At 43.6% G+C, this 27,253-nt stretch overlaps 2 protein-coding genes across 2 annotated transcripts; both read right to left on the bottom strand.

Moving 5' to 3' along the window:
• Nucleotides 1-4,698: 4,698 nt before the first annotated feature.
• metrnlb (meteorin like, glial cell differentiation regulator b) lies at nt 4,699-9,466 on the bottom strand. Its single transcript, XM_084006158.1, has 5 exons — nt 9,141-9,466; nt 8,103-8,286; nt 7,788-8,013; nt 6,333-6,392; nt 4,699-5,640 (listed from the first exon to the last, which is right to left on the bottom strand). The coding sequence occupies exons 1-5, from the start codon at nt 9,233-9,235 to the stop codon at nt 5,324-5,326; spliced, it is 882 nt and encodes a 293-aa protein (XP_083862284.1). The 5' UTR covers nt 9,236-9,466; the 3' UTR covers nt 4,699-5,323.
• Nucleotides 9,467-14,389: 4,923 nt separating this feature from the next.
• b3gntl1 (UDP-GlcNAc:betaGal beta-1,3-N-acetylglucosaminyltransferase-like 1) lies at nt 14,390-25,539 on the bottom strand. The gene is made up of 12 exons (XM_084005577.1): nt 25,132-25,539; nt 24,702-24,818; nt 24,464-24,563; nt 23,479-23,543; nt 22,563-22,628; nt 21,762-21,857; nt 19,286-19,381; nt 18,925-19,049; nt 16,739-16,874; nt 16,568-16,636; nt 16,400-16,474; nt 14,390-15,507 (listed from the first exon to the last, which is right to left on the bottom strand). The coding sequence occupies exons 1-12, from the start codon at nt 25,228-25,230 to the stop codon at nt 15,427-15,429; spliced, it is 1,125 nt and encodes a 374-aa protein (XP_083861703.1). The 5' UTR covers nt 25,231-25,539; the 3' UTR covers nt 14,390-15,426.
• Nucleotides 25,540-27,253: the final 1,714 nt, after the last annotated feature.

Below are 27,253 nucleotides of genomic sequence, written 5' to 3'. Positions count from 1 at the left end.
CTGTTGGTTTCTCTAAAGGGGTCCCTCCTCTGGGTTTCTATAGGCCTTGGGGTCCCTCCACCAGGTCTCTATAGGCCTTGGGGGTCCCTCCACCGGGTCTCTATAGGTCTTGGGGGTCCCTCCACCGGGTCCCTATAGGCCTTGGGGGTCACTCCACTGGGTCTCCATAGGCCTTGGGGGTCCCTCCACCGGGTCTCTATCTATAACATTTGAATAACAATAGTGCTTCGCAGCCCGACGTTGTTGGCGCAATCCAAAAAATGCGTCATAAAGTAACAACTTCCTGTTTGTTCCACTGAAAACAGAAAGTTGTGCGTAGCTTCACAATCAGTATTGTGATTATCAGGAAACTCGACTCATTTGGTTCCCTTTTCCATTGAGGCCCTGTGCAACGTTTGAGATCAATTGGCCACTAGGTGGCGAAATTGATCTTGTTAAAGGAGAAATCCGGTCATTTTTGACCCCATGTCCGTTGTCCTCAGGGTCATCCCGACTTATTAGAAGCAAAAAACCCGACAAAAATTGACGTTGCCTAGCCCGAGATCTGTACCTGCCTGGCAGCCTTCCAGACTCGCTACAATGCTAACCCATTGGGGCACCGCTGTATCTGCTTTCCTGGGCCACAGAAAACAATTCCAAGACCTATGCAACACAGGTTGTGTCCGTACGAGACACCACGGCGCTCGTTTAGCACAAATAGTGTGGCAAAACGACATAAATTTGTGTGTTTTAGCATGAAGTTACTCACCTCAAATCACCCCGTAGAGTAGACATTAGCAGTAGCCGAGCGCCTGTCGTCCCTCCCAGTCACCGCAGAAACGAAAACGTTTTTCACGTAGTTTTGATTTTGTATCCATAAAGAAACGTCCGAGCAGTGCAGTCGTCATGTCCGTAATAAATCCATGAAGCTGTTACGTCCATATGTATGACTGTTACAACATAGCAACATAGCTTCAGCTAGTAACGTTCCGGGCGCTCGTCCGTCCCAGTCACCGCAGAAACATAGCAACGATAGCTTACAGCTAAACAGTAGCCGGGAGCCAAAACAATGGAAGTCTCGCGCAAGTTCCCGTCTCCCGACGTCCTCACTCTGGAGCTGTTTTCAAGCCACTAGTGACAAACTTCTTTCCATCGAGTAGTGCCGTCATGTCCATATGACAGTGTAACTGGCGCTAGCCTACATAGTAAGATTGCTTAGCCTTTGTGACAGTTGAAGCTGCTACAGCGACAACAAATCTCGCGCAGTCTCAGTAGGCTAGTTGTGTTGACGGCATGAGTGGGAGTCGCGTGTCGCGTGTAGCGTGTAGCGTGTCGCGCGTGCAGACTGCAGTCTCTCATCAACAGAGTGAGAACAAAGTGACCCTCGCGCGACTGTCCAAGATGTTTCACTGTACTGGCTTGAAAACAGCTCCAGAGTGAGGACGGCAGACGGGAACTTGCGCGAGACTTGCATTGTTTTGGCTCCCGGCTACTGTTTAGCTGTAAGCTATCGTTGCTATGTTGTAACATAGTCATACATATGGACATAACGGCTTCATGGATTTATTACGGACAGGACGACTGCGCAGCTCGATCGTTTCTTTATGGATACAAAATCAAAACTACGGGGAAAACGTCTTCGTTTCTGCGGTGACTGGGACGGACGAGCGCCCTGCACGTTACTAGCTGAAGCTATGTTGCTATGTTGTAACAGTCATACATATGGACGTAACAGCTTCATGGATTTATTACGGACATGACGACTGCACTGCTCGGTCGTTTCTTTATGGATACAAAATCAAAACTACGTGAAAAACGTTTTTGTTTCTGCGTGACTGGGAGGGACGACAAGCGCTCGGCTGTCTACTGCTAATGTCTACTCTACGGGGTGATTTGAGGTGAGTAACTTCATGCTAAAACACACATATTTATGTCGTTTTGCAACACTATTTGTGCTAAACGAGCGCCGTGGTGTCTCGTACGGACCCAACCTGTGTTGCATAGGTCTTGGAATTGTTTTCTGTGGCCCAGGAAAGCAGATACAACGGTGCCCCAATGGGTTAGCATTGTAGCGAGTCTGGAAGGCTGCCAGGCAGGTACAGATCTCGGGCTAGGCAACGTCAATTTTTGTCGGGTTTTTTGCTTCTAATAAGTCGGGATGACCCTGAGGACAACGGACATGGGGTCAAAAATGACCGGATTTCTCCTTTAATATCTGTGCTGCCTGGACCTGCTGGTCCAACTTGAATCCCCTCCCCAATCCACCTGGCCTGACTTGTACAAAGGCTTGGACCCCATTAATTATAATTCTGTCTTTTAATTTACTAATGTGAGTTCTAATCTATTTAACCTCTTCATTTTACTGGAAAGTGAAACTATGAAAGAGGCAATTCTGAATTAGAATTGCACTTCTGTTATGCAATGCAAGAGAAAAAGAAAAGAACTGTAAATTATGAAGATTTTTTTTTCTGTTAAACATTTGTAGTCTTTAAATTCAAGCTGAAATAACCTTAATGACATAACCATGACTTCATCGGGGGTTTTTTCTCCGCATATTGTAAGACAACTGTTTTCCCAGGTTCAGTATAGGAGTAACATGAGCCCCTTTAACACTCAGAGGAACGAAGGAAACTTCCTTCATATTTTTCATCCAACTCCCTTTAATCTTACATGACAAACACCATTTATATTATATATTTTTAATATTAACTGTGTAATTCAATGTGTGAATTTGATTGAGTACATCACTCTCTATGAAGCTTCATCAAAAAATGTTTTTACTTTACTTTGGACCCCCTGTAGAAACCGGACATACTTACAACCTAAAATATTTTGCCACCGTTTATAACTATTGACCCCACCCTTGCCAGCACATTATAAAATGCCAGTGGTGGTATATGTGGGCGAAAGCATGCGTGTGTTTTCCCTGAGCTCAGCCATTCCCTCGACTCCAGCTGACCGCTCAGCTGTGCCTCTTGCATACGGTGCAAACTGTTTCCACATCTCCCACACTCTCACACTGAAAGGTTAACGTTAAGACCCCCGTGCGGAGGGATAAGTGTGTCCTGAATTAGCGAGGATGCCAAGGCGAGCTGGGCTGTTGCCAGGTTGGGTTGCCAAGGAGTGTTGGGTGTTACGGTGGGTTGGGTTTCTGCCGTGTGGCCTGTTTGCATGTCGGCAGTGTGCAGGACGTGGTGTTGTGGTCATCTCAAAGTACCCAAGACACACACACACACACACACACACACACACACACACACACACACACACACACACACACACACACACACACACACACACACACACACACACACACACACACACAGCCTCTTACTATGGGGGGAGCAGGGTTTATATATAGGCGACCCTCTCCAGTCCTTAGGGTCTGTCTTAAACCTTCAAGCTATGTGTTAATGTCCCTCCTACGTCTTACTCTGCCGCCTTCTCTTTCTCACTTATTCATTCAGCGTCAGCTTTATTCACATTAGGGAGGATCATCTTACCTCACCAAATTCACATTTATGTTTCATGGAGAGCCTGTGTTAAACTGCAGGCATGGAGTTCGAAAGATGTCGGATGTTTACCAGGCAGACCAGGCAGGGAGGGTCTGTCAAAATACACCAATAAAGTTATTATATCTAAGGATCTGCAGCTTTAACTCCCTGTGCTTTAGTGGTAGCATTACAACAGACACCAGTATCACACACACCTGCATGCTGAAAATGATGTTGGCCAGGTTTGCTTTTACTGTGTAGTAGTACAGCACACGGGGGGGGGGGCTTGGGGGGGGGGGGGGGGGGGGGGGCATTCCATCCATTCTTCCTCCTCTTCCTGAGGAATGAAGGAAAGCATCACACACACACACAACTGCTGACAGCAGGTGGAGGGAGAGCTACACCCCTCTAAGGTCATTCACACATCCGCCTCTTCTTTCGGGTCTCCACCCATCATGCTCTATTGGTCTCAAACATCCATCCGTCTGACAGTTTTCATTTTTGACGGCTATAAATGCCTCCGTAACAACTACGGGATGTTGGTCAGAGCTGCATTTGTGCTTTGAACTGCTTTCGTAACACTCAAAGGGGGGAAAAAAACATTAGCACATTATGTTATGCTGGAAATGTTGTTGTTGGCTTTGTTGGAAATTTCTCTCTCTCCGTGGAAAAATAATGAACACACACACACACACACACACACACACACACACACACACACACACACACACACACACACACACACACACACACACACACACACACACACTTTTACTTAGGTCACCATTAGGGAACTTAGATTGACTTACATTTATTTCCTGGAGACTTACCCTAACAATAACCACTACTTGCCATAACCATAGCCAATAACCCCAAAATCAACATCTTCCTGAATGGGGACAAGCTGTCCCCATTTAACTGGTCTGAACTACATCCCTATAAGGAAATCACACCGACAAAGGCGCTGCCAACAGTGGCTCCTCAAAGCTCCACGGGGGTAGCTACGCCATCACTGACGCACTGCTGCTCTCCTGCCAAGTTAATAGTCACTGAACATTTTCTTCTGGGTACTCAGCTGGATAATATGCCAACTGTTTTTAATTAGCACCTCAACCACACTCCTCACTGTGCAGTGTGAGATACACGGGGACAGGTTTGGTGATCAAATATAATAATAATGGAGGATCCATGTAGAAATTCAATGAAATGTCTTTGATTCGATGAAAAGCGGAAGCATGGCTCTTTTATTTTCTGTAAATATACAGTACATACAGACCCTCTGAACTCATTAGCAACACACACACACACTTGGTACATTAAGACTCACAGAGCTGCAATATGTACACTTCTGTCAGAAGACTCCTAAATTTTACAGAAAGCTTTTTACAAAGCAGACATTCATTTCGAGAATGATCACACATGAGCGGTATCATCATGAATAAACACTTTAACCAGTTAGACACAAACTTAAATTAAGCCCATCATTCATCCATCCGCTGTCTCACACACACACACACACACACACACACACACACACACACACACACACACACACACACACACACACACACACACACACACACACACACACACATATTAACACGCAGTGTCCAGTCATTTTAGTTTTCGGCAGCACACTGGCTACTAAAATGTTTACACTGCCCAGTCTCCAAGGCGACGACGAGATGCACAGCACTGAACAGGGCCAGCCGAAGTAGCCTTTAATGATGGCCCAAAGATAATGTCGCTCCATCCTCCTATTCTTGGCTCATTCCTCTTTGCGTCTTTCCTCGCTGCTGTCTGGGGAGGCGCTCCACTCTGGTTTACCCCGAAACCACAGAAGAGATCGTTCAGTCGGCGTCTATTTCACAGGGGTTTGTTCCTGCCCTCTGTGCTCCGATGTACAGCCTCAGGAAGTCCTTGTAGCGAGGCGCACAGCCAAGCCAGGCGTTGCCAAAATGCACAGAGCCAGTCAAAAGGTACTCGTCCCCTGCAGGATGTATGATGCACTGTGCGGGAACACTGATGCGTCCGCCCCAGCCCCGCCCTCTCGCTCCACCCCAAGCGAACACCCTGCTCTTCTGGCGGAATAGTCGACTCAGAGTGACCACAACAGGAGAGTGGTCGTCGGTACCCGACGCTACAGCTCCGAAGACGCCCCTGCCAGCTACAAGAGAGACAAACAAACCGAGATTAAATCAATGAATCGAGGATAGCAAAAAAATGGAATATGTGAATTAAAGCAGAACTATGTTGAAAGCTGGCATAATCTGTCTCTTACAAACTAAATATTTGAATTATCAAGCATTAAAATGTACACTTACTCCTTGCTAATAACTCTGTTTATTATTGCCCTTCATCTGAGCTCATTGGATGAAATGATTGACGTCTATAAAGAGACTCGGATATATGCTCATTTGCTTTCTTGTGGAGAGTTCAATGAGAAGATACTCTCTCTTGTGTGTGTTGTAAATTAAAGTAGCTGGAGTCAGACGGCTTGACTTCAGCATAAAGACTGAAAATAGCAACTTCCTGTAGACTCTGGTCGTCTGGTCACTGGTCCCAGCAGAGAAACAGTCTGGCACACGCCCCTCGCAAAAACTGTAGTTTATACACTGGTTTTATGTGCAGATTAAACAAACCAGTTATAATGAGTTAATTATGAGTGAGTTTCAGAATTGCAGTAGAGAAGTTTTGTTTTCCTTTGGATAGAGCCATGCTAGCTGTTTTCAGACGACATGCTAACCATGAGGGTGGTATCGATCTTCTCATCTAACTCTTCGCCAAGAAATAAAGGAATAAGTGTGTTTTTACAAAACGTCACATGTGTAGGTGTGCATTTGTGCGTGTGTATTTTACCAAAGTCGCTGGTACACACAGCCATAAGGACCTCTTCATCTGAACACGGTTTACAGGCGACTATAATGGAAAACATGAAAAAGAAAACATTTAACACTTTAACGTAAGAAACCACAGAAGTTCTTATTTTCAGAATTAATTTTGGCTGGCTTTTGTAGCACCATGTTTCATCTTTTGTCCGTTTCCTGTTCTCTCTTTTTCTCTGTATTGGCGCGTGTTTATGAGACAAAGGAGACATCGAGGGAGTGAATGAGAACAGCAGGTGAGGGAAGAGACGTAATCACAGAATTACCCTTTGACCCCGTCAGCTATGAAAACAGCTATAAAACGTCCAGACGCACAGACAGACAGGCTCGGACAGGCTTTCTTCGGTCTCATTAGGAAAGCAGTGCAGCCTTCCTCTCCACCCACAGTCCCTCCCCTCGACCGGCCGCTTTACTCATGCGGGTGGGCGACACAGACCTGATCTGTTCTTGATTGACAGTTGTGAGACGGCTGGCTGACCCTTGTGCCTGACCCCGATGTGACCTTTTGATTGGCCTGCTTGTTTTCATAAGTCTGGCTGAGACGAGGGAGGGTGGGAGGGAGAAAGTGGGGGGAGGAGAGGGTGTCACGGAGGGGCGGCATGTAGGTGAGCTAAAGAAATTAGTAAAACTGTAACGTGGTCTTTTGTCACCTCCACTTTGTGTCAGGTATTAAGGGGGGGGGGGGGGGGGGGGGGGGGGATCTAATTCATCTGAAAACAGCCATTCTTAAAACCCCTCAAAGTCACACAACGTTGGATGTGTATGAACAGGTGGAAAACCTGCTAATTGTGCGATATCACTTTGGCACTGACACTCGTGGCCCTCGCGGATGCAAGCATGAATTCATAAATTCTTCAGATGATAATGAAATAGAAAGCCTGAACAGTTTTGGTGTGCTTGAGTTCACAAACATTCAACAAGTGGCAGATGAAGTATTCAAATGAAACAAAAACAGCAATACCACACCATAACAAATACTGCATACAGTAAAAGTAAACAGGTATGAGCAACAAAACGTATGATAAAGGTATGTCAGATCGCCGGTTGCTATTTGTACACACAGCATTCAAACATTGTTTTTTTTTAGAAAAGTCCTGAATATCATATATTTAAAGTGTCAAAAGTAAAAGTACCCATCAATGGCCATTAATATGTCATTGGCTCATTGTACATGTTGTATTAATATGGAAGAGGTACTTTCGGCTGTAGTTGGTAACACATCATATTTAATATTTAATCATATTTAATGAGCTGATCATAGGTTTTCTATGCAAAGTCTTCATCTGAAAAGTAAATGTAACTGTCAGGCATACAAGTATAAACTATTTTAAAGCTGCATATAAGCACACCACTTGAATAAATGCACTTACATCTCTTTATCATGCACGTAAGAATACATATTGAAGAATGGGTGCATGCATTGTCTTACCTGAACCAGGGTGCAGGTATGGGTACATGTGGGCCCCGGGGCCCTGACTGGACACCAGCTCGTATTGGAAGGCTGTGATCCTCCGGCTGATGTCTGCCTGAGGGACAGCCTCCACAAAGAGCGCTCCCTCTGCCAGGCTGAAACAGCGCACCGAGCCCTTCGCCTGCTCCTCCTCTGCCAGCAGCATCTTCAGATCCCCGTTGTGCTCCAGGTACACATGGGAACCCTGGACATGGAGGGCCAGGAGGAAACACATGAGCTCCATCCATCTGATAGGCCACACTGCAATAGTGATATTCTGGCGTCGTGCTCTACCTGTGAGTGAGTGTGGGCTTTGATGCACACATGAAGGCCTGGCGCGGGTCCCGATGAGGACTCCGTGTTCGTCCGCAGGTTGACAATGATGGCTCCTGTGGGGTAGAGCCACTCCAGAGAGCCTTGAGAGCAGCGCAGGTAGACCTGCTCCACGTCTCTGCGGTGAGACTCGTGGCTCAAACCGCTGTACGGGAGAGGACAACAGATTCTTTTCAGGGGTTTTCCACATTAGTCATGTCGTTTACTCTGATCCAGAACGAGGAACACTATCAAATAAAATCTAAAAATCTAAATGTGAATGCAGTTTTTTAAAATCCCGTTGAAGAAACATATGGAAGAGATTTAATGTTACTGCAACAGTCATTAAGAGTAAAACTGGTGCAGCTGTCTGCCTCCAAATCTTTCAGTTCGGACAGATGTGGTCACTTGTCTCTGATGTACATAAGCTACCTCAACACCAGGAACTGCCTGGGCAATTAAGTCGTAAGAAGTTTGAGGCTGGTCAACTTTACAACACAGGGTGCGGAGTGTGGGCTTTCATATTTTATGACTTGGGGACTTAGAGGAGTGATCAAAGGAGCCGTATTTACTTAAGATACGGCTAGACATTCCTCTGATCACATCCAAAATCTTAAAGTGAGTTTAGATGTGGAGAACCCTTTTGAAATAAAAGCCTGGAGATTACATTAAACCTTAATCAAACATCCATGTATCTAATTATTCCTGGTAGCCCTGTGAAATCCCGAGTAATGCACAACAGAGCCACTTCAAAGACTAGACCTCCCTCCCCATCACGCAAGCATGAACTTCCTTTCATGACTCCGGAATATAATACCCAGGCATGGATTCAAATCGAAAGTGGGAGAAAACAAACACAAAAAATGCTTCAGTAATCTTTTTAAAAGAGTTACTGATAACATAATGCGTTTTCTTTGTTGCCAGTGACGACAGGAGGGCATGGCTAATAATCCAGTAGGCCTATGATATCTGCTGCTAAACTGATTTCGGCAAATCCTTTTTCTCCAGCTTCATCCTCACCTTCCTCGCCAGCTACACTGGTCGCTGGAGTACTGCGCCACCGTCCGACACAGGAGCACAGCTGTGATCCAGGGCGCAGCCCACGGCCGGAGCATGGTGGCCCGTCCGCCCCGGCGCTGACCGAATCCCGCACGCCGGACAAACAAGCAACAGCTCCCGAACCGTAAGATCCTGTCAAATATCCCCCAGAACTCCGTTCGGCACGCGCGCGCTACATGGCGGGTTCAGCCGAGGCAAAGGGCGCGTTTGTGGCACAAAAACATGTTGACAAGATATTTGTAAAAGAGGTAGAGAGAAAGAGAGAGAGAGAGAGAGAGCGCGCGCAGCGGGGACCACGGAGTGTTTATAAAAACGTTTTGCTCCGTGCACTCCGCTTAGCGTCACCGGGGGCGCGTGCCAGCTGCTGACTCCGCTTGATTGACACGCGAGCGCTCTCTCCAAACCACGCCCACACATCCCCCCCTGGAAGATGCGAGGAGAGAGAAAGCCCTTGAGCTCGCTTTTCAGCGTGACAAACGCCAGCAACATTTTTACGCGAATTAAACTGGAGCCACTAATCGATGCCTTCACCAGCGCGTCGCACTGCTGGCGATGAGTTAATGGAATGATAATTAAATGGAATAGAATTTGAAGCGGTAAACAACAGAAAGGAAAAATAAACAATAAAAGAAAGTTGGCCCACGCTGCGCCAAAAGCACACATAAAAAGTAAAAACAAACCTGTTAACACCCGTAAAAAAAGAAACATAATAACCACGGCGTGCTTTTAAAACACTTTAGTTGTATTTTAGCCAAGAGTCCACTTTTGCCCAGCTTTCTTAGATCATTTCTATCGTGCCCAGCAAGTCCTATACGACTATGAAGATGCCACAAAAACTGTGCGTTGTGTCGGCTTCATGCACAGATGGATCACATTATCACAGTGAAAATTAGAGCAGCGTGCAGGCCTGGAACAGCGGCGCTGATCCCCCAAACAGACAGCCAGACGATTTAACGCTGTAAAGACATTTAACTGTAGGAATGTTGTTTTTTTCCCCCCATTTGCAATGTAACCTGTCACTTCTCAATGGGATTTACGTGACTTTTATCTCGTGTTGGCTATTGCAGTATGGTAGTACGATGTTGCTGTAAAAACCCCGGGTTATTCCACACCAAAAAGGAAGGCCCTGACGTAACGAGAAGTCACACGTGCGCTCTAAACGCCTGTTGGGTTCTCGGGCGGTTTTCCCGTGAGAAAACAGTCGGAACGGTAAGCATGTTACTGACTCGCCACATTCCCCCACTCAGCCAGAACTAGGAGACCCATTTCGAGAAATACCGAAACACACAGACTCCCTCACACCCTCCGGTCACACAGCCCCCCGGCCCCCGCCCCCCCTCACACACACACACACGTTTCCATTATGTCTCTGCGGAGATGGGAATTTCCAATGTTGTTTAGTGCAGTTAATAATAGGAACATATTCAAGGAGCCATTCATTTAATATTATATTGATTCGATTTTTATAATATAATATAATATAATATAATATAATATAATATAATATAATATAATATAATATAATATAATAATATAAACATGTAACAAAGTCATTATACTTCCACTGTAACTAATGGGTTTATCCACTTTACTAATTGGCTAATCTTCAGTGTAAGCCATCATAAGCACAAGGTTTGGGTTACCAGGTTGAGGAGAACAATCCCTTAAATGCATTTAATTGTACAATGTTGAACAATGGCAATTAAGCTGAACCTCAATCCACAACAGCACCACATAAGCGCTGCAGAGAGTGCAGACCAAAATAAACAACTTATTAAAACGTTAAGAATGGATTACCAACATGTATAACTGCTTCACAAACAAAAGAACAAACACCAGCAAAAGCAACGTGTCACAACAATGGCTCACAACAGATCTATAATGTAATAGCACGTGATGTTATTTGTCATCTGTTAATCTTTTACTAAATGTAAACCACATAAAAGGTGACTTCAAAAAGGTACGCAAAATGATAATGTTTAACTTTCAGGGCACATAATGCTATTAAAATGAAATCCAGTTCTTGATTTTCCCTCAAATAAATAAAAACATTTGGACTTAATGTTGCTTTTCCTAGGTCAGGTGTACTGTCTCTGCATAAAGCACAACACATCTGCATCCCTACACCACCGACACATTTCAGTGGATTTGACAAAACATGGGATTTCACCCTGACCACGACCGAAGCCCAGAGACCCGGCGGCTGCGGAGGGAGTCTGACCCGAGTCTAATCCTGTCACCACAGCAGAGGAAGTCTGAGCTGCTGATGTGCTGTTTGACCTCGTGTGCTCCTTCGCCATGTGAGATATTTACAGAGCAGCAGAGGCACTGACCTGCCCCCCCCCTCCCCGCTGTCACCTGGCTCCTCTCAAGCGGCCTGACAGGAGGAACGCTCCGTCTGTCCACGCCGCTTCCTCACGCAGCCCCACACACATTCCTCTAGCTCTGATTACAATCTTCATGACTTTTATTAACTCATTACTCGCGTACAGGACACTCCTCTCTCTTTTTGAAAACCTTTATTTACCCATGGGGGGGCCAAATGAGTAGCTCTTGGATTTTTAGAGTGCCTTGCTCAAGGGCAGCTTGTCTGTAGTTGTTGGGAAAAAATCAGATGACAACTTCATACTGTCCTACAAAGTAGAGAGCAGGACGTAGCAGAGAAACTGAGAAAATGGTTGACAGCGTTCATTTAAATCATTTAAACCCGGAAGCTTAAGTACCTAGAATAGGAATAAGACCTAAAATAACACAGAAAATCCACTTTATGTCGGGGGAAACTGTGGTGACATTAGTCACCTAGTGCAAACCAGGGGTAGGCCACGGTCACAGGGCCTCCGCCATTCAGGAGCAACGAAATTCAGACAGTAGCTGACGTCCCCGTTTTGCACCCAGCGGCTCATGTTAGCTGAAGGCCCCTGCAGGTAACATGAAAATGTGGAAGGTCCTCTCAAGAGCCAATTTGTCCGTTTGCTGAACATGGCAGAGCAACACGGCGGACACTGTGGAACAGGAACTGCTTACTATGTAGATATGAAGTTAATGAAACCATTCTTAGTTTCAGTTGACTGTACACTAACTAAAATAGTTATGAATATTATATTCCATTTCAGGCAACAGATCCCGGGAAATCTGAGACTAATCTAACTTCTGTTCTATTTAGCTATGTGAACACAATCTGAATTACCAATAGTTGCTTCATCAAAATGGATATATTTGAATTAGATACAGAAAAACAAGTTAAGTTTAGCAAACTGGCTCAATCTCACTACGTTTCACCTGATACAGCATTAATGGTCCTGCAAACGCTGTCGATATATGATTGCTTATGTGTTATATTCACAGTGTATGCCATTTTAACCGAAAATATGGCAGAATCAGTTTAAATGGTAAAACTGATACCAAGAAGTAAGACAACAGATGAAGTTAATGCACTTTCAGTATCACAGTGGAAGGCATCACACACATCCTACTGCTATAAAGCAAGAGCAGCTCCAGGTGAATAAAAAGCCTTCAGTGTCTGACCTCTGTTAGCTCTCCTCACCCAAACACACCCGACTCTAATCTCTTCCTCTTATCAGCTGCACTGCTAGAGAACACGCAGCTGTGTGTGTGTGTGTGTGTGTGTGTGTGCATTATGTCTACACACACACATGCAGGTTTATTTGACCAGCGAGGGCAAGCAGGCTCCAGGGTCAGGGTCATTCACTGAGTGCGTGTTATCAGGTCTGATGTGTGCCGAGACGTGGAGTGTAAACACCGAGTAAAGCTCTGTTTACCCTCTTTCCGAGTCTCTTTAGCAGATTCTCCATTAGAGCTCGCTCTGATCATCCACCAAGTGCTTTGTCACGAGGGCAGAGTGGGTAAAGGAGACAGGACGTATTTAGACACAGCGCGGCCTTACTTAAACAAATCACTTTGGTTTGTTATATCATAAAATATATGGCGCCCATTCGGTGGACATTTATCCAAGGCACCTTATAACTCCACGACTGCTCCCACTTTAAAAATGAATGACAGCGTGCAACTGTTTCACTCAAATACTTAGCAACAAGCACACTGAGCAGAGGTTATTAATGACTTCACAATGAAAAGACAGCAGTTCTTGAGCTCAATGCTAATGTCAGCAGGCTAACGCGCTCGCAATGTTAACACGTTGAGGTATAATGTTTATCTCGTTCATCATCTTTTTTTCGTGTTTGCATGCTAACGTTTGCTAATTAGCACTTAGCATTTAGCTTGGAAGTTAGCACACTGGACAAAAAGCCAATAGGATTTTGGATTATTGCAGAAAATACGTAACGGTATTTGTATTTGTATACAGATGAACACCATTTTTAGGAATTTTGAAGCGTGAATGCAATCGCCAGAAGTTAAAAGGCTACTGTTGAATTATAAATGAGCCAAAAATCCCTTGAGCTTGTGTTGACCCAAGACCTCATCCAACCAAAAAAAAAGACACCCATGACAAAACAACACTGATTTCGATAGTAGGGAGCTGGATGTGCAAAAATGCTAACAAATGTCCAGGTTTTAGGACTCATTCCTGCATCATTCTATTGGAGTCATAAAATAAATTGTACTTGACATATTAAAATGTTATACCTGATGCTAGCACTAGAGAAAAAATCAGGAGATCACCAAAGTAATTTTAATTCTGCCATGGGACCAAAGTGGTAGACCAACCAACCAACCTAGCATAATTTTATATATTATATAAAAAATACAAAAGTTACAGACAACAGTTTAGCCCATCCATTAATTGAAGATAAACAGAAGATTTGTCAACCAGAATTGTATTTTTTTGAGTAATTTTCAAATTCCGATTACACTGTGGTTGCAAGTTAAATGTGCTGCTTGTCTTTGTCGTATGAGACAGTAAATTGAATTGAATATCTTTGGGTTTAAGATAGTAAAGACAAAACAAGGGAAGGGGGTTCTATGTCCATGAATTCAAGCCTACTTTCTAATGACACAGTGATTCTGAGCCTTCACATGACCGTGCAAATGAACGTTAAGTTTATGATAACAAACAAAAGGTAGTGAAAGTAAAATGTTAAATCGTTGAAGACCCCCTCCACTTCTTTTTACCGCCACTGCTGCGGGCAGATTTACAGTAAGGCGGACCACGCTACCGACCCAGGAAACACCACGGGAGATTTTGTGGGGAAAGGTCTGTTTACCTTTGGACAGAAAACCTCCGCACTCTGTGAGGTAAAATAAACTTTATTGTATGTGTTTATGTATCAGAACTGCACCCTCTTAAAGAGGTTATTGTTCTTTAGATTTCATAAGAGACCCAGGGAAAGAAAAACAAACACGTGCAGGATCCATGTTTGTACATTTGTGGCAGCTGTGTTCCTGCATCCCATTTTGCATGGTTGCATCAGAGAAAGCTGTTGAGAAACCCGTGTGATTCTGGTTATAAAACAACCCACCCTTCATAAGTTGAACCTTCTGTGATGACGTGCTGATGACTTCAACACAAGTTCAAGCTTAAAAGTTGACAAATGCCGACTTTAGTCCAGAAAACGCATTATTCCTCCAAGGGTCAACATGTCCTAAATGCCCTGTAAAACATACGGGGTCACGTCCTGTTCTTTGTCTTTCTCACCATCTCTTTCAACTCCAGGTCAGGTTAAACGCCCATATTCAAACTCATAGCAGGAATAATTAGAAAGTTGTGGAACTACGCATATTCGCGTATGATCCAGATGATCCATACCACTCAGTCAGAGGTGCAGCCAGGACATGATTCGCTTATGTTCACACAAAGACTGATAACATGGGGAAGACTAGCCTCAATCGCCAGGTCACAAAATCAGCTATAGTTTGTTTGATTCGTACAAAAAAAATACAGAAGTGTAAAAATGAACAGAAACATTACTTCAGTGATGAGAGGCTGCTTTGAGTAACAGTAAAAGTTTCCACATGCATAGTAATCATGGGACATTTAAGCAGCAAAACAAGACAAAATGTTAGTTATAAACTTGACAGAGGAAACGTAAACTAAACATTTAGCTTCTGAAATAAACAATAAAGTTATGCTGCCGTTCCTCGTGCAGAAACTTTTAACACTTAAAATACATTCTGAACTTCTCTTTCCTTTGTCTTGGTATTGTCACTGACTTTGTCCCAGTGTTCAGTTCACTCTTTTCTCATCACCTGCTGCTCCCATAGTCTGTGTGTTTCTCTTAGCCTGTAAAAAGGCTGCAGGGCTCCTCTAGTTGCCTCCATTACTCAGCAGTCAGTTGAAATGGTAGTAATCTGTTCCTTCCTTTAACTTCAAAGAGTTGAGGTTTTCCTCCAGAATGCCTCCTGTCATGTCCTACAGACAGAGAAACAACAGAAATGAAAAGCAGAGTGGAATAAACAAAGACACACACAAAGAAAGCATTATAAGAAGAATGATGTTTTGCTCTTAAACTCCCCCACTTGCGTTGTCTTCTTTAATGAGTCCTGGCTGTCTTCAGTGTCTTAACTGCACTGAACCAAAGTCAAAGTTTGTATACAGGCTTACGAGGTTCACACTCGTCAACAATACACTCGCTTTAACCATGGACGAGGTACAACCTTCAAATGATTTGTATTAGTTGATGATTTGTTGATTATTGTTACATCTGCAGTATGAAAAACGTGTGTGATGCAGTCCAGGTGTGTGTGCGTGTCACACAGAACGGGAGAGTGAGAATGATTGAGTCCAGATCTGCTTGTCCTCGGACCATGATTACGTCCCCCAATTCCCATAATTGAGCAATTAGTAGCCTCCCTAGGGTGGGTTACTCTAGATTTGACTTGAATCTGGCTAGGTGATGAATAGGCAGTTAGTGATTTGGCATCCAAAACAGCAGAGTGTGTGTGTGTGTGTTATTGTACATCAATAAAAAATGTATAAAAAAGGAGAAGGCAAAGCAATAGCTGTGAATACTGGCAATACAAAAATGTACAAAACTGAAGAATGAAACAACTGAACATCAGATGTTTGCATAATCGTCACGTCATCAAAGATCTGGCTGCTGTCTCCACTCATTTCCTGACTGCCCGCTTTGTATGCATGTGTGTGTGTGTGTGTGTGTGTGTGTGTGTGTGTGTGTGTGTGTGTGATGTCCTGTGCTGGGCACACGCCCTCCATCATTATGTTGTTAACTTGGATTACAGACCTGAGGGACAGGCGGTCAGACACAGCAAACATACAATACACAAACACGTTTTCAGCTCACCAGTTTAACACAGATAATGAAGGGGCCAGAGGCGTCCTTGTAGTGCTGGACTGGGATTTTTGGCTTCGGTCGTTGCTGGAGGGACGTCAAGAGAAAAGAGTCGTCGTTGGTCTTAGCTTTCTCACACTGAATGGCAATGAACCTGTTGTACTTCTTGGCTGATCTCACCTTGGATTCCTCGTACGTGTAAAAGCCCTTCTGGATCTTGTTCTCGTCAACGTCACAGAACGCCTTCACCTGATGGAGGAATCAAAAACGGCGGTGAAAGCTGCACATCACAGTCTTTTCCTGCCAGCTCTATGTGTCTCACATCCCACTGCATAGCTGCAGGTAGCGCACCTTCTTCTGATTGGTCGGGCTCAAGCTTCGGTACAGCTTCCGGCCCTGTTTCCCCGCATTCCATATGGTGAAGCTCTCCCATTGGCTGAGGACTCTCTCCTGCAGGAAGTCCACTCGCAGATTCCAAATGGTTTCCCTGGTAACAGAGATGTGTCAAAGGTCAGAGGAAGCTTTAGAAGGTAATGCACACGTTTTAAAAGCATGCTGCTGTCTGTAAGACGTGTCAGAGGTGTGTGTTGGGACCGTTTCTTATTTTTAAGAATGTATTCATTTCTACTTCCAGGGGTCTCTGTTGGTTGCCTGGTAACCTCTTGTTACCAGGCAACCTTGAAGACAATACTAGTGCTATCCATCTTCTAATCTAATTCTTGGCACAAAAATAAGCAAATAAGTTACTTTTCCAAAATGTGTATGAACTATTAATTTAAAGCATATTTGCAGTCTATTATAATTTGGGTCTCATATTCAAAGTTCTAGCCGTAATTTTTCCCAGTAACAATTGTTACAGTTGTACTTTGTGTGTACAACTAGTATACTCAGAGTGTTTTTCTGTGCAATTAATGATTCTTATCAACATTTCAGGTGCATTTGGTTCCAGTTTGTCCTCCAAAAGAAGTGGTTAGGATCATTTTGCTAAATGATTGGCTTCTTTACAGCCTGACTGCTCGTGTATTTTGCTTGTCAGACTGCAGTGATTGCTTTTTGAAGAACAAAAGTATCCCAGCTAAAATAAATGGAAGGTAAATATGAGACCCAAATAATAATAATAAATTGGAATCATAGTTTTAGTATCAGACTGTAATCTCCTCTTTAAAATGATTTTCCAAAAGCATTCACTGCCCTTGATTAAAAAAACAAGGGCTGAATTTTGATAAACAGTCTGATTTTTCAAGTGAATGGAAAACATTTTGGCTGTTTTAACTGAGCTTGTTGCCTGTTGCCTGCCTTTTGACTGATATGCACAGCTGTGTGCACGCACACACACACACACACACACACACACACACACACACACACACACGCGCTTTTATCCTCTTCCTGTCTCTCTCAAACATGCACGTTGTTGAGTAATTGTATGGACAAATTCGAAGGAGGCGCTCTTGTGTGTGTGAGCGCCTTACTGGGTCTAACAGTGGGCTTCATATGACAAACAAACCCACCGCCATCACAACGCGCGGGTGGTCTCAACATTACTTTCCTTTACATTCTCTACGGGCTTTGATTCTAAGACCTGGCAGGGATTTACTATAAACTGTATCTGTATACACATACTGAAGCCTTCACCCTCCTAAAACCCTGCAGATCAAAAGGCAAACACACTTTCCTGCACTCTGGCACACACGCTTCACATTTGCAAACAGAGGCGTTCTGTTTTGAGAAGCCCCTCTTCTCAGTTACTACTTGGCCCCCCCATCGTGACTTTTTGAAAGCACACTTCTCACCTCGCCGACACAGCCTCTACGGTTACATGATGTGTGAGAGAGACAGAAAGAAGATGATGGTTTTATTTAACTAAAGAGAGGAAGTAGGTGGGCTGTGGGTGGGAAGGGGTGACAAGAAGGGGGGGGGACAGTGGAAAGTAGGCAAGGCGAGCTTGAAATAGGCGTCCGAGAATAAGACAGATGACAGATGAAGACAGAGAAGAGGGCGATTGGTGAAGGAGTGCGTCAACGCGGGTAGATAAACGAGGGGCGGACAGACACAGGGGAGGAAGGAAGGGAGGAAGGAAAGAGGGGATGAAAGCGGGGGAGATGTGGGAGGAGGGGAGGCAGGAAAGAAGTTCTCCTTTGGTGTGTTTTACAATTTGAGGCACTCGCACGCACCTGCAGACACTACATGACCTTGCTGAAGCACAGAAAACAGCAGGAGTGTCAGAATCTTAAAACACTAAACACACACACACACACACCCACGGTTCACAATTCCTCCCGACAGGGTCTGAGAGATACGAAACATTCCACAGAGAGAAGTTACGAGGTTGACATTCCTGATTCATACGCTGGGAAAGTGTCTGGGATTCCAAGACTATATTCTGAAAAATCTTCAGATTACGAAAACGAATCGAACCCTGAGAAAATCTGATGCCAGCGGGCAGCTGGGAATACTTGTAGGAGCAGCACTTTGTCCAAACGTGTGTGTGTGTGTGTGTGTGTGTGACTGTAGCTGAGGCTTGAAGTCAGACTGACTCTGTTACAGAGTGTGTGGCAGCCTTCTCATGGTAACGGTACACCAGCAGGCACTGATCGACCCTGGCTACGCTCCCTCCCTCACGGAGACTCTGGTAGAAGAAGAGCAAGTCCTCCGGGACTCCCTGAAGAGGAGGAAGCAGAATGTGAGATTATAGTCAGAGACGACTGTTAATTGTTGTCAAACCTTTATATTCACGTGCTAACGGAGCTCAGATGAGTTTGGGTTGAACTTTCTTTGATTGAGTATTTTATGATGGTTTTATGATGGTTTTGTTGGTAGCCCAATTATTAAATTGCATTGTGGGTAGACAAACAAAGAGTGAAAGGTGTTTTGGAATCTTGCCTCCCTTGCTCTCACCTTGCCTCCTTCATCAAACGGTCCAACCTTTAGGTACCAGGTCCTTGAGCAGAACCATGTCGGCATGACGACTGTGGGCCCGTGAGACATGTAAACCTAAGATGCAACAAACGTCCAGACTGTAACACAGAACATGTGGACACAGAAACCACATAATATCAGTGATGTCACAAGTATGTCGTGGACACACAGTGAGCAGCCAAACTGATTACACAGGAACCAGCCTTCTGTTTCAGCTCCGCTTCATAAATAAAGGAACTTCTTGTTGTGGTTAGAGAACATAACATTCATATCATCCGAAACACGGCCGGATGGCTCGGGGATATTTCCCATTTGGCTCTTCGGAACGAGCAGTCAAGTGGAGAAGGACTCTGGAGAACTTCTAATCCTGCAAACAAAATAGGTTAGAGTGCAGCCGCATGTGCTCTCTTGCAGAAGTGTGTGCTTCCTGAAGTGTGCAGGGGAAGGATACACACTTCCATCCTCTCGCCCATGATCTTTGACTAATGACTTTGTTTTGGCCTCTCCTTCTCTCTCTAACCACAACCTCTTTAATACACCAGGATCACATTATGGCACCTACATTTCTTTCTCTTTTAGGGCCCCGCTTATTCGTTCCACTGCTGCCCACCCATCTCCCCAGACCGCCGCCCCTTCCTGTTCCTCCTCTCACTGGTGTGTGGGTGTGTGTGTGTTGTTCGGTACTATTGTTGCTTTTAAATCTTAGGGTCATTCCAGGTTGAGCTGTTTCCTCCTTCAACTATGTCACTGTGTTTCACATTCTGTGTGTGTGTGTGTGTGTGTGTGTGTGTAGTAGATGTGCACGTGTGCGTGACTGTTCTTGGTTGAAGTTGAATGCTGCAAAACTAAAATGCATCACAGATGAAGAAAATTGGGGAAAAACATCTGGATTCAGCCAATCGAACAGCTGGACAGAATCTAGTGTGTGTCTGTGTGTATGCGTGTGTGTGTGTGTGTGTGTGTGTGTGTGTGTCCACCTACGTTCATCTCCTCTCCATTCTGTTGTAATATTGCAACATTTTGCAGATGTAAGTTGTGGCCAAAAGCATGAATAAGAATGAGTTCTGGGAAACCAGGGGGAGGGAGAGAGAGAGAGAGAGAGAGAGAGAGAGAGAGAGAGAGAGAGAGAGAGAGAGAGAGAGAGAGAGAGAGAGAGGGTGTGGATGTTAGAAGGGGAAGGGAAGGTTTAGGATCACCATATCTAATGCCCTGCAGATGAACACTCAGGGTCGACCTCTGGATCGAGTTAAACGAGCCCCACACCGAGTAAATCTCTGGTTTAACTTGGTTAGACTCTGTTTCTCTGCCTGCAAACTGGAAGCAAAAGGCAGATATAGTGAAGAAAGAAAAACGGGAAGAGAAACGAGCTGCCTTTAAGCCTGCAGAATCAATGTATGATCTCACTCTCATGCTCCATGAAACTTAATATCACATACATATCCAGGAATGCCTGCTAAAGAGTTAAGCAGACAGCGCGCGCCTGAGTGTGTGTGTGTGTGTGTGTGTGTGTGTGTGTGTGTGTTAGAGTGAGAGTGAGTCCAGGTTGTCCTGTATCCTTGGTGACCGAATGTTTTGTTCAGACAGCAACAGTAGTCTTCCTACTCTACATAAATAGAAATGCTGCCAGTGGTGTCACATTCATATCACTCATCATTTAGTGATTAATGGGATGATGTTATAAGGTGAAAGGGGAAGATCTGGCTGTAAAAGTGGTATGTAAAGATTTTCACTCTATAACACCTCTCAGTCACCACTCTCTGCTAGTTTATATCCAGCCTTTTATGACCAATACTGCCAAATGCACTGTGATACTGCAGCACAATTACGGCACGTTATTATAGTATCGCGTTAGCAAGCCGGCACTGTGCCCGTGTCCGATCAGGCGATAATACTGTCATAAATATTTGACAACACTTGGCAGATGACACTTGGATCCTGACCATTCACAACTTTCCATATTTATTAATTTCACCATCTGCCACAGCAGGAAACTCCAGCTCCTCCTGCTCGGAAATAATTACTTCTGTGTTTTGGGCCATCAAATCATTTCTCATGAAATCCTACATGGTGGAGTGCAGAAGCTGATGGCGAGCATTTCATTTTTGGGGATGGATTCTTTACACAAACCTTTTATACAACTCTTATATATCAAAATGTCCAGCTGAAACAGAATTAAGCTTGCAGTACTTTTTCTGCCACGGTTTTCCACTGCTAACAGTTTCCCCTATGCACTAACCCCAGCAGACAGCTGGCAGTGTGACCCATTTCCTCTGGGGGGACGGGGATGGACAGAGAGGTCAGGAGTGAGTCTGTGTCCTCCGTCCAGTCTTCTGCCACATTTCCGTGGAAACTGCGGACAGCAGGTATGCATCCTGTTTCCATCTAACCTGCTGGGTGCCTGGCACACGACCTTTAACATACACACACATTGCTGTACCAAGCTGAGGGTATTTACCTGTGTGATGAGCTGATCCTGAGTGATTGTGTTGATCCAGCGAGTGTAACGCTCAGTAGATCCCTCTGGAACCCTCCGAACATTACAGCCAATCAGCTGTTATGAAAAAACACATACGCCACATGAGCATGAAAAATATTTTCCTTTCAGGAAAACATTTGCAGCAATTCTGGAAACGCACTGCCAAAGGTATCTAGTAAGTTACTAGTTTTATTTTCATATATGATAGTAATGTAAATATTTTTAGGTTTTGGACAGTTTTCCTACAAACAATTCATATTTCAGACGATCTGAATCATATCAGGTGTACCCTTTTCTGATACATACTGGCCAAATGTCAGAGGAGAGAGGGATCAATGAGAAGGAAAGAGAGGCTTCCATAAAGAAGGGAGAGCTCAAACAGAACTGACTAACAAAGTAGAAGAGTATATTTTTATCCAACAATAAAATATTACTGCCATAACAGAAAGAGGCGGGCTGTTTGTGCAGGGCAGCAAGCCTGCTGTCTCCATGCTGTCTCCCTCACTTCCCCTCACACACACGGCCTTTGACCTCTGACCTGGCAGGCCACAGAAAGCATCAACACCGGATACTCAACACTGTTCTGCATGCCAACTGCATGGAAGCGCGCACACACACACACAGGCTCACTCACACCAACATGAATGTTTTTTGGGGAGGGGTTGGTGAGAGAGAAGGTCATAACGAGAAGTGAGGAGAACAGGAGTGTAGGAGGCGTGGAGGCAGAGTGGGACAGAGAGGAAAGGAAGTGAGTAAGCAAATACTTGGGTGAGAACTTACAGAGTTAGGGTGGAGGACAGATGCCTCATACTGCAGACGAACTCTTTGGGGCAACATAACGTCATCCTTGAGGACAGAAATATCAGATACTATGTTAATTATAGTCAGTATTCAGCGTATACTTTAAGTATAAGAATTTACTTTGCCTTCATTTACATATGTATGCTGTCTCTCTAAATAACTGCTTGGTTGGATTACTATTTTCCCCACTATCTCTGACACGGTATCAGACATGGATATAAAAAATATTGTAGCAGTCAGTGGTCATCCAGAGCACGATAGAACCGTACATTTGTACAGAGACTAAACAAAACATAAACCATAGACCGTCTATGGTATAATCTACAAGGTCTCTGCCGTATTTATGTCTAGATGACGTTATTTTAAGTGGTGATGGAGTAGCTACAATGTTAGCATAGCCTACCTCCCATCTATCTGAACTCCATTTGGAAAACAAGCATTTAAATAAAGTTTTTCCTATCGTCTTGCCTCTGTGACTCAAGCAGTTAAGAGTAATAAAGAACAATACATCTGAACAGAGATCATGCAGCTTTTTATTTGTTGACGAGTGACGACGAAGCACCGTTTCAAAGACAGAGCTTCCACTCACATGAACATAGTCACATGAAACTCACATTTATCAAACGCTGTGCTCAACTCGTTAGTCATAAGTTCTGACAGGTCTGTCAAACAGTCCCTGAGAGGCTGAGGTCTGCGTGTCCATGTACAGCGCGTATATTTAGACAAACCAATATGATCTAATTAGTTTAGACTCCCTACTGTATGTGTTATGAAAGACATCTGCACAGTGAAATGAAACATGCTCCGTCTGACACACACACACACACACACACACACACACACACACACACACACACACACACACACACACACACACAAACACACACACACTTACCGCATCCTGAAAGCACAAGTGTTTTCCACAACTCTGAGAAGTTGCCTTATTCTTTGCATATCCCACTGAAAGACAAAAGAATAGAGTATGTTTGTATATTCCTCTGTGTGGTTACCGTTTCGCCATGTGTAAGTAATTATCATGTTAACCATTAAACATGTGACAAACACTGACAATAACATAATGTAATTTTCAAAATGTGAAACCAAACCCGTCATATGAATGAAACAGTCGTCCATCAGTGATGCTGTTTTATGTTTTATGTTCTTCTTCCCTAATTTAATCAGAAGAAAATAAAACTACAAACTACTTAGACTAAACACCAAGATTCTACATTTAAAAACAACATTTGTTCACTCTTGCTGACCTACTGACAGATGTTTATAACTCTGGTTTCCAACTGATGGGTTTCCATTATGGGCGGAGTGAACACAGCAATAACACAATTATTACAGACTAGGAAGAATGCATCACCTCTTAACGTAATAATAACTTGTATAGTACTTTTCAAGACAAGGTTAAAGAAGTAACAAAAATAAAATATTCAATTAGCAGAAAAGATTTGGACAATACAAAGTGTATAATAATTCTTAGGGTTGACCCTCCTTAGTCAACTAATTGGTCATTTCGGCCTCAGTTGACTTCTAGATTTCCTTTTTATTCTTTTCATGCTGAATGAAAATCTATCAACACATAGCTGGTAAACACAAGATTTAAAGTATTTTTGTGTGATTCTATGGGGAGAAACACAAAATGTGGGGTTTTACACATCTGATTAGTCGACAAAATTCAGTCAACTAAGAATGGTTGGGAACACTCCTATTACATATCTTACTTTAATGGATCACAAACATGCATTACTAATTTTTCTTAACCACTCACTGAATTATGAGTAGTTTTGACAATACAATCAACCCACCTATATGAAAAATGAACTTCCGACGTAATAGTTTTGATTAGATAAAGAACCTAAAAGTCTACTGACCTCCTCTGGGTTGGGCAGACTTATGGCCAGAGATCACAGCTGAGATGCCCCTGGCCTCCAGCCTCTCCCTCCAACCCTCTACCACTTTCCTGGAGTCATCCTAAAGACACACACACACACACACACACACACACACACACACACACACACACACACACACACACACATCATCTTCAAGGTGTCATATTTGGATACAGATTACATATGGGCCTGTAAATATGCAAACAAACAAACTTACGGTGCTTGCATCGTCAAAGACAGAGAGCTCCATGGTCCCGGTGAAGTCTTGGTGTAATATGCCCTCTAGACATTCATCCAGCCAACAGGATGCATTGTACATCGGCATGACAATACTCTGGTAACAGACAACAAAAGATTGATTCTACAGTCAATGCAACGAAGTGATGTATGAACAAGCAGCCATGGAGACTCCATACAATATCATTGGACCATCGGTTCAGGGAATTCATTCAGAGAGGTATATGACTGGATATATTTGTTTACATTAGAGTGTAAATCATCATAGATGGTATAAAAATGAATAGCTAGAGTTGACATTATCATATCAGAAGTCCGACTTTCTCAAATCTCATTCAGTATACTCTGTGTTGCATCAGCAGCGTTACATATATGATCTGTGTATGGGAGAGTGTCGGTCTATCACCCACCACGTCCACTGCTCTCTCCTCCTCCTCCTCCTCCTGCCCTCCCGTCGGTGCTTCAGCCTCATTTCCAGGGAAGGCGCGGAGCCGCTTCGCTGGATTCATGTCAACCCCGGAGCCTGGAGAGTCCGCGACTCATCTGCGACCAGTTTATTATAACCGGGATTTATGAAAACGATGAAGAACGGGAGTTTAAAAAGACAGTCGGTGACGAGGAGAGACCCACGTTGGCTACACGTCAACACTCATTTTATCTGTTGTGAAAATGTAAAATATATGCACGACCACACACAAACATCTCTTGAAAGGTGTTCTGGACATTTTAGCGACATTCAAAGTGAAACATTGAGGAAAAACGTGTAACGGAAACTCGCTGCGCGGCTAAAGGCTTCACAACTTCCGCAAACAATGCATTCCAGACGTTCATTGGCTCGTACGAAACACGGACGGACGTCTGATTCGCTGTGATGAACCGTCAATCACCTGGAATGAGTGACGCGTTCGACAGCGTGTAAAACGGCTTTCCGGTTCCGGTCATTTCCACACGCAGATTAAAAAGATGTTTTAAAATGTTCTCTCCAAATGTATGGATTAAAATAAGAAGAACTGGACATTTCCCATAAATTCAATTAAATTCAAAATGTTAATAAATGCGGACAATCGCAATGGAATCCAGGCACTTGGTGTTTTTTTAAGTAAACAGCCTTTATTGATTTGGGTTCCTAAACACTAAAATCACTTATGGTTTGAAATGTATTTCTATTATATAAGTTATTCTCGGCAATTTAGGTTCACTGGATGTTTTCAGAAGCTTTCATTCCCATTTCATGGCCTTCATCTAGAGGCCGAGGGCTCATGGAGATTGTTACATTGTTATGAAACCTAATTTATTTCACCTGATAACTATTTTCAAGATCAGTAACCTTTTAGGACGGGTTTATGTTAACGTGAATACAACTTATAGTTAGCAAAAAATAAATCTTCCTATGTTATGTTGTTAAATTGTGATGTAGAAATTAAAGAATAGTTTCATTACAATATGTACTATATTCATACATATATGAATCTGTCAACAATTATTATCTTGGCTGGGTTTTTATAAGCATTGCAATTTTATATGACATGTAATAGGGGTCCCTCCACCGTGTCACTATAAGCCAAGGGGTCCTGGCCTGAAAAAACTGGTGTTACTCTGTTTTACTGCAATATTTTCAAAATTGTATTTTCATGTACATTCAGATCATTTGGGATTTCAAAGCATATACTCATTGAAGTAAAAGATTTTTGGATGTAATGTTGATGAACCACATGTGATTTTGATGTTAACGTCGGCAGCAGCAGCATGGGAGGGTTTGTCTTGGTCAGCAGACTGAAAAACAGGAAGGGCTGAAATATTGTTTTTGAGCATCGTTGTCATATTCTCTCCGAAAGGAAAGTAAGGGGGGGGGGTCAGTGTGAGTTTAACGGTATATTTTGTACTGCTGAACCAGCTCCAGGTATTTCATCAGAATGTGTGAGTCATTCTGAGTGACTAAGATATATTTAAATTAACAACCACAGTTCCGTAATTCATTCACATCACAGCACTTAGCAGATGGAGGAATCATCCGACAATTCATGACCTGAGAGAGGAATAAAATAACATCAGTCCTGGATTATGAATATCCAAACTCTGTTACCCATCAGATCTGTAGTACTTCCACAGTACAGACAGCCCCCATCATCGTATTAATCCTCGTTTGTTGTGTTTTATTTCTGACAATTCATGAGTGATAAAGAGCCAGAAGGAACATAAGCTGCTTAACTCGAGTGCTATTTTTAATGAAGTCCTGCATTTTAGTACACCCAGACACACAATCCCCATTAATCAGGGCACCACTCAGACAGGACGTGGTTTAAGGTTTACGCTGGAGAATAATTGTTCCCACATTGCAGCGTTGTCCTGCTCAGACTAAGTTTAATTTATCACTCTGAATACTTCTTTAAATTGAACGTCTCACTGCAGGCCAGAAACAACAGCTCCAGGGGGGCAACAGACCAGGAATGATTCTCTCACGCTTGAGTGCATGATACCTTTATGAACATTTGGTCTAACTGTACACATGCAACAATGCTCACACATGTGCTT

Source organism: Eutrigla gurnardus (assembly GCF_963514095.1).
Source record: "Eutrigla gurnardus genome assembly, chromosome: 3".
NCBI lineage: Eukaryota > Metazoa > Chordata > Actinopteri > Perciformes > Triglidae > Eutrigla > Eutrigla gurnardus.
This window is presented reverse-complemented; position numbering and strand designations above follow the sequence as displayed.